General features: G+C 48.2%; 1 protein-coding gene across 1 annotated transcript; it reads right to left on the bottom strand.

Annotated features, from left to right (window-relative positions):
• Positions 1-492: 492 nt before the first annotated feature.
• Positions 493-5,228, bottom strand: LOC122018895 (respiratory burst oxidase homolog protein C-like). Its single transcript, XM_042576354.1, has 10 exons — positions 4,369-5,228; positions 4,132-4,291; positions 4,014-4,062; positions 3,821-3,934; positions 2,877-3,695; positions 2,599-2,810; positions 2,412-2,514; positions 2,244-2,326; positions 1,215-1,777; positions 493-945 (listed from the first exon to the last, which is right to left on the bottom strand). The coding sequence occupies exons 1-10, from the start codon at positions 4,952-4,954 to the stop codon at positions 836-838; spliced, it is 2,799 nt and encodes a 932-aa protein (XP_042432288.1). The 5' UTR covers positions 4,955-5,228; the 3' UTR covers positions 493-835.
• Positions 5,229-5,603: the final 375 nt, after the last annotated feature.

Consider the following 5,603-nt stretch of genomic DNA (forward strand, 5'->3'; position numbering starts at 1 on the left):
TTTCATACATAGCATATTCTTTTATACCTTTCTTAGTGACCCTCAATCTTCCCTTGTTTAATGATATTAATTATCGACAGAAGATATCTTTATCTTGACTTTTTCGCATTCAATGCTAGATAAAGTGTTCTCCTTTGTTTTCTCTTCTCCTTATTAAGTATTTATCTTTTCCTCTTTTATTACTTTATCGGTTCATTATTAATATGTACAATGCCAACGTCATACCCCAAACCGGACGGATGACCCGCTCGGCCCACTCTCTTGCCGACCAGACAGTAGTTCTTCCAATCGACTGCTGTAATCACTTCCTGCTCAGGTCAACCTAGCTTAAGTCATGGAGTTGATCATTTTGACTTTGACATATACCGTGACAATTGACACAGGCCACATAGACTCCTCTTTATCGCCGCATCATGGTCCAATTGATTTGAGTTCTTGTTTTTAAACACAAGTAAGCATGCATTATCAACAATTCAGTAATATAGAAGTAAATAATTCAAATAACAGGAGAGTCCCTTTGCTCCTCCTTGCTGAGACTACATATATCCTAGGTAACATTAGTAGTTGACCAATGCAGGTCTTTGTACATCAAATCTATATCAACTATATATATCACTCAGTCCACCAATAAGTAATTAAGCTTCGGTGGCTTAGCTCAGTACCTCGCCAAAATTCTACCATTTCTATATGAACTGAGAACTGAGAACTGAGTGGGGAAACATTACAATAACTTAGAGGGGTATGCCCTAGTATTAGTGGTAAACCCCTCAAAGTATGTGATTTATTTGTATTAGTATTCCGCACGCAGCCCTCCATTGGTCTAAAATGTGGCTGCTCAAAAGTTCTCTTTGTGGAAGTCGAACTTTGTGCTGGTCTTGTGGGAAAAATCGTACGCCAGCTCGCGTAGTTCTTTCGTCAGAGTTGGAGCTCCACAGTAGAACACGCCTGCAGTCGCACAAATTAATCTTCAGCGTTAAGCTTCAAATCCAATAGTTCACTGAAAGTGACCTTGATCCATAAACTTATCTAACATTGTGATGCGCCATTAATAATACACAAGAAGTTTTTTTTTTCCTGATAAACCACTTTAGATGTTTGTTAAAGCGCACCATATGACTTATGATGCTTTAAAACATTTATGGCTCGGTTGTTAGATTCAATGCGAGTTTACCAAATTCATTTAGAAATGAGAGATGGTGGGAAAGGTGACGTACCAATTCGCTTATCGCGGTGTTTGAGCGCGATGCGCTTGTACACTGTCCGCCAATTGGGGCGGGCGAAGTGCGACTTGACCCGAGTGCCCGAGACGACGTCCAAGCCGTGCTTGGCGTGGTTGAGGGACTGCAACATAGCGATGAGGGCGGAGCGCACGTCGCCCTCCTCGTACACGCTGGTGCAGTAGTTGTGGAGCTCGATCACACCCTTCTTGTCCGTTTCTGCCACCTCGTTCATCACTCCCCGGAACCACTCGAACGACCCCTGCTCCCGCGTCACCCAGTAGAAGTAGGCCCGCCGCGTCTTGAACGACGACGCTGCCGACGTCGACACCGAGGCCGACCTCTTGTGCGAGCTGCCGCTCTCGATGTTGCCGTCATCGTAAATGTCGTCGTCAGCCAGTCCCAGGGCCTCCAATTCCTTCATGTTGTTGACGATGTCCTTGACGATGCTGATGAAGGGCGTGGCCCCAATGCCCAGCCCCACCAGCAGTACCACTTCGTACTGCTTGTAGTCTTGGGCTGGCGCTCCATAAGGCCCGTCAATAAGCAGCCTTGGAAAGCTATAGAATAACAGGCAATCTATAAGCACTAAGCATAGGTAACCAATGCATGTTTATTAGTAAACCCCCAAAATCACCCCTAGAAATAGAAGGAAGATATCCTTGCGACCTGGGATAGAGCAAAGCATTAAAATATTACAGAGTCTCTTGCACCTTTACCTATCACTCGTATTATTTATTCCTCGATCAAAGGATTAGATAGGATAGGATAGGTGCGAGAGGACAAAGCCACAAAGGGCCCTTGAATTTTCTAGCAAACGGGAGAGATATATTTGGACGTCTCTCCCCGAGATTGATGAATAAATAAAAGGATAAAATTGCATTGGGAAGAGAACTAAAATGAAGGTGTCAGTGCTGCCATGCTAGTATGCGGTAAATTTCTATGCCCATGAGAATCAATCCATTTTCCAACATCGTCATATATGAGAATAAGATGGGACGGGTGCAAGTTGTCACGGCTACTCACCTTCTGCTGGCTCCATTGCTGCTGTCATCGTCGTAGTCTGCTCTCAAAAGCCCACTTTTCCCAGAAGTAGGTGGTTGACACACCTACACACAACGCGCATCGTAAGTAAAATCCCAATTTATGATGAACCCTTTCATGCTGATCTGCTCGATTATCATTTTGAAATACCTGGGAGAAAACTGATTTAAGCTGCCTGGTCCAGTCACCGAGTGTCCGTATGTGCACGCTGACATAATCATCTTGTGGAGCCGAGGTGATGGAGAATGGATGCCTGCTCATTTCAGTACAATTTAATCAAATAACATATCACTTCGCAGCAAAGGGTTTGTCATTGACAGAGTGAAAAAATATTTACCACTGAAAAGGGGAGACGGCAGCGCAGTTGACGAATATATACTGTCCACTATGGTATCTGAAGCCCGGTGGCTTGGACACATGAAGGGCCAAGACGTTGCCTGGATACACTGCAACTTTCAATATCTTCACGGCGCTGATACTCGACCTGAACGCCCTTATCAGCCGTTCACTCGCGTACAGGATAACCGGAATCGCCAGATACATCCAGGTCTGGTCAACAGATGTTTAATGAGCTAAAGCAATCATCAATGGGACAGTTGTCTTGGCCACACGTACCGTTTTTTTGTACCACTTTTTGGTGAGGTAAAGGAAGTAGCCGTGGACGATGAGGAGAGCATAGACGACGATGAAGAGGTGGTGGGAGTACCAGAAGGCGTTGAAGCCGGTTGCACGATGGAAAGGCTTGGGCAGCTTGACGCGGCCGCGGCGGAACCACGGGGAGGCGAGGGTGAAGGCGATGGCCATGAGCACCACCATCACCAGCCCTGTCCATCCCTCCTTCCCTTTGACGAACCACCAGTAGTTGTCCGGCTTCGTGTCCCCGAAGAAGGGCTTCATCGGGACGTACTCCCTCTCCGACGTGTGCAGCAACCTAGGGAAGTCGCACGTCAAGTGCGAGATCACGTGCAGCCCCACGCCGACGGTGATACCTGCCGCGATCACCTTGTGGAAATTGAGGCTGTCGTCGAAGGGGACCGCTTTGCCGAGCTTGGTCTTGGTGCGGAGCCAAGTGATGGTGTTGCGGCAGACGGGGAGGAGGATGAGCGCCATGTTGAACTTGAGCGTCTCGGCTCCTCCCTTTGCGACGCAGACGCAGTAACCCATGACGTCGAAGACGGCGCGGCGGCGGTACTGGATGAATTTCCAAGTGAAGAGGCCAGCGCAGATGGAGAGCCAAAGCGCAATCACCCACGCCCGCTGCCAATTGTCCTCTATGAAGTACCTCGCCTGTTGGTACCATCGCCGCAGCGGGTTCGGTTCCTTCGTCGGCTTCAGCTTCTGGCTCAGCATCTGGCTCAAGTTCCGGCTGTTGGTCGTCCCGATGTTCATCGATTGATTCGGCGCTTGCAGAAGCAGCAACTCCAAGTTATATATCTGCGCGCGGAAACGAGCATTGTGGCTAATTAGCTCATTTCTAAGAACACTGATCATTCTGCTCCTCCTGCTCGTTGTTTGCCATAGCAATTAATTCAATTAGCTAATTGGTTGCGAGCAATTACCTCAACGTAGCCAAGGTCATTGGGATCCAATTCTTCCATGATGAGCCGAGCATACTCCTCCGCCTGCTCTAGTATCTTTGACAACTTGTTAGCCGACGCGCTCATGGTGATGATCTGTTTCATGTTTACTCGTCAATTAAAGAGCAACTTCAATAGGGTAATCACAAAAAGAAACCAGTTCTTCGTCGATTACCTCTTTAACCTCCTCTTCTGTTATTCTTCCATCCAAGTTCTTATCCACCCTGCGTATCCAAATTAACCGATTTAGATGAAAGGGGTAACCAGTAAATTGATGAACATTGATGGCATACATGTCAAAGAAAGTTTGGAGCCTGGAATCGAAACTTTGGTCGGTGATTTGATCCCAAAACTCGGTCAGCTCAGCCTTAGTGATCATGTCCCCGGTGATATTTCTTCTCCTCGACAACGCGTCGAACAGCTCTCCTGCGAACTCCGTCGATTCCTTCATGCCTAATAAATTTCATTTCATAGCTTCAGTACTAGTTTCAGAATGGGTTTAGTAAGCGAAATTGAGGCAGGAATGTTACCTATGCACTGGCCGAAGAGGGACCGGTGAAGTAATCCGTCGACGGCGAGTTCGTTGAAGCGCTTGTCGACCGCCGTCCACCCGGTGGCGCCGTCAGTCCTGGCGATGAACTTGAGCCCCTTGAGCGCGTGCGCCGCCGCAGATTTAGTCCGGTCGAACTTCCCCGCAGCCGGCCGCTTCGTCCCCGACGCCAACCGCCGGAGTTCCTGCGACACCTGCCGAATCCGCGACGACGCGTTCCTCATCACCGACGACCCAAACGACGCCGACCGCTTCTCGAGCGTCCGCGCCAGCAGCGACACCTCGGAATCCTCCGCATCCCCGGCGGCCGCCGGCTTCACGCAGTGCACCGCCACCGAATCGTCGCGCACGTCGAGGGTGATCTCAACGTAGGCCTCGTCGTCGCCGCCTGCGGAGGCAGCGGAAGAGGAGGTGGAAGCGGAGGACGGGAGATTAAACCGGGCGCTCTTCCGGCTGCCGCGCTTGCTGAGCGGGCCGCTGACGACCACCCGCTCTCCCTCGACGCCCTCCGCCTGGATCGTGTCCGACAATCGGTAGCCATCGTCGTCAACCCCCATGCTCTGCATCCGAATCGTAGATCTGCACTCCGCAGCCGGAGGTTCGAAGTCAAAGGAACAGCCCGACCAGATCGGAAATCCTCTACAACACTAGCTAGCTGCTTAACGATCAACGAGAACGTCCATATAAATAGCCGGTGGAAAGGTGAACACTTTTTCCATTTTGCAGATTACGGAACGTGATTCAATCGGAAGGAAGGAAGGAAGGAAGGCAGAGCAGTGTGGTCGGCGATACTGCCGGAGAGCCCATTTGACTGACTCTGCAAACAGTGGCAAGAAGCAATCGATGAGCTCAATCAACGCCGTGATGTTTTTTAAAATTACCTAGGAGTTGTTGGGCTCCAATTGGGCCCGTCCAATAAAAAAATTTGTACGGTTAAGGTTTACCCTATTATTAGCTCCAGTGGAAATAAGCTTTATATTTTTAAGCTTCTTTAATAAACTATAAATGTTATTTAAAGACATTGTTTTCAAATAATTTATAATCAAACTTATTAATTAATTAATTATATATTAAATATTTATTAAGTGAAATATTAAATTTGCATGTGGAAATATTTGATTCATTGATATATTGTCATTATCTGAGCGGTGATTAAATGTGGAAAGCCAAGGTGATGTCGCTACACAGCTGCAACCTGTGAGCGAGGAGGACACA

This window comes from Zingiber officinale, chromosome 9A (assembly GCF_018446385.1).
Source record: "Zingiber officinale cultivar Zhangliang chromosome 9A, Zo_v1.1, whole genome shotgun sequence".
Taxonomy (NCBI): Eukaryota; Viridiplantae; Streptophyta; class Magnoliopsida; order Zingiberales; family Zingiberaceae; genus Zingiber; species Zingiber officinale.

What these genes read in the sequence shown, in the direction of transcription:
- LOC122018895 (XM_042576354.1), bottom strand. Translation starts at nt 4,954, where the DNA reads ATGCAGAGCATGGGGGTTGACGACGATGGCTACCGATTGTCGGACACG. An exon ending in AAAAGTGGTACAAAAAAACG is followed by an intron (nt 2,811 to 2,876) that starts GTACGTGTGGCC and finishes TCTGTTGACCAG; the next exon opens with ACCTGGATGTATCTGGCGAT. An exon ending in AGCAATGGAGCCAGCAGAAG is followed by an intron (nt 1,778 to 2,243) that starts GTGAGTAGCCGT and finishes GTTATTCTATAG; the next exon opens with CTTTCCAAGGCTGCTTATTG.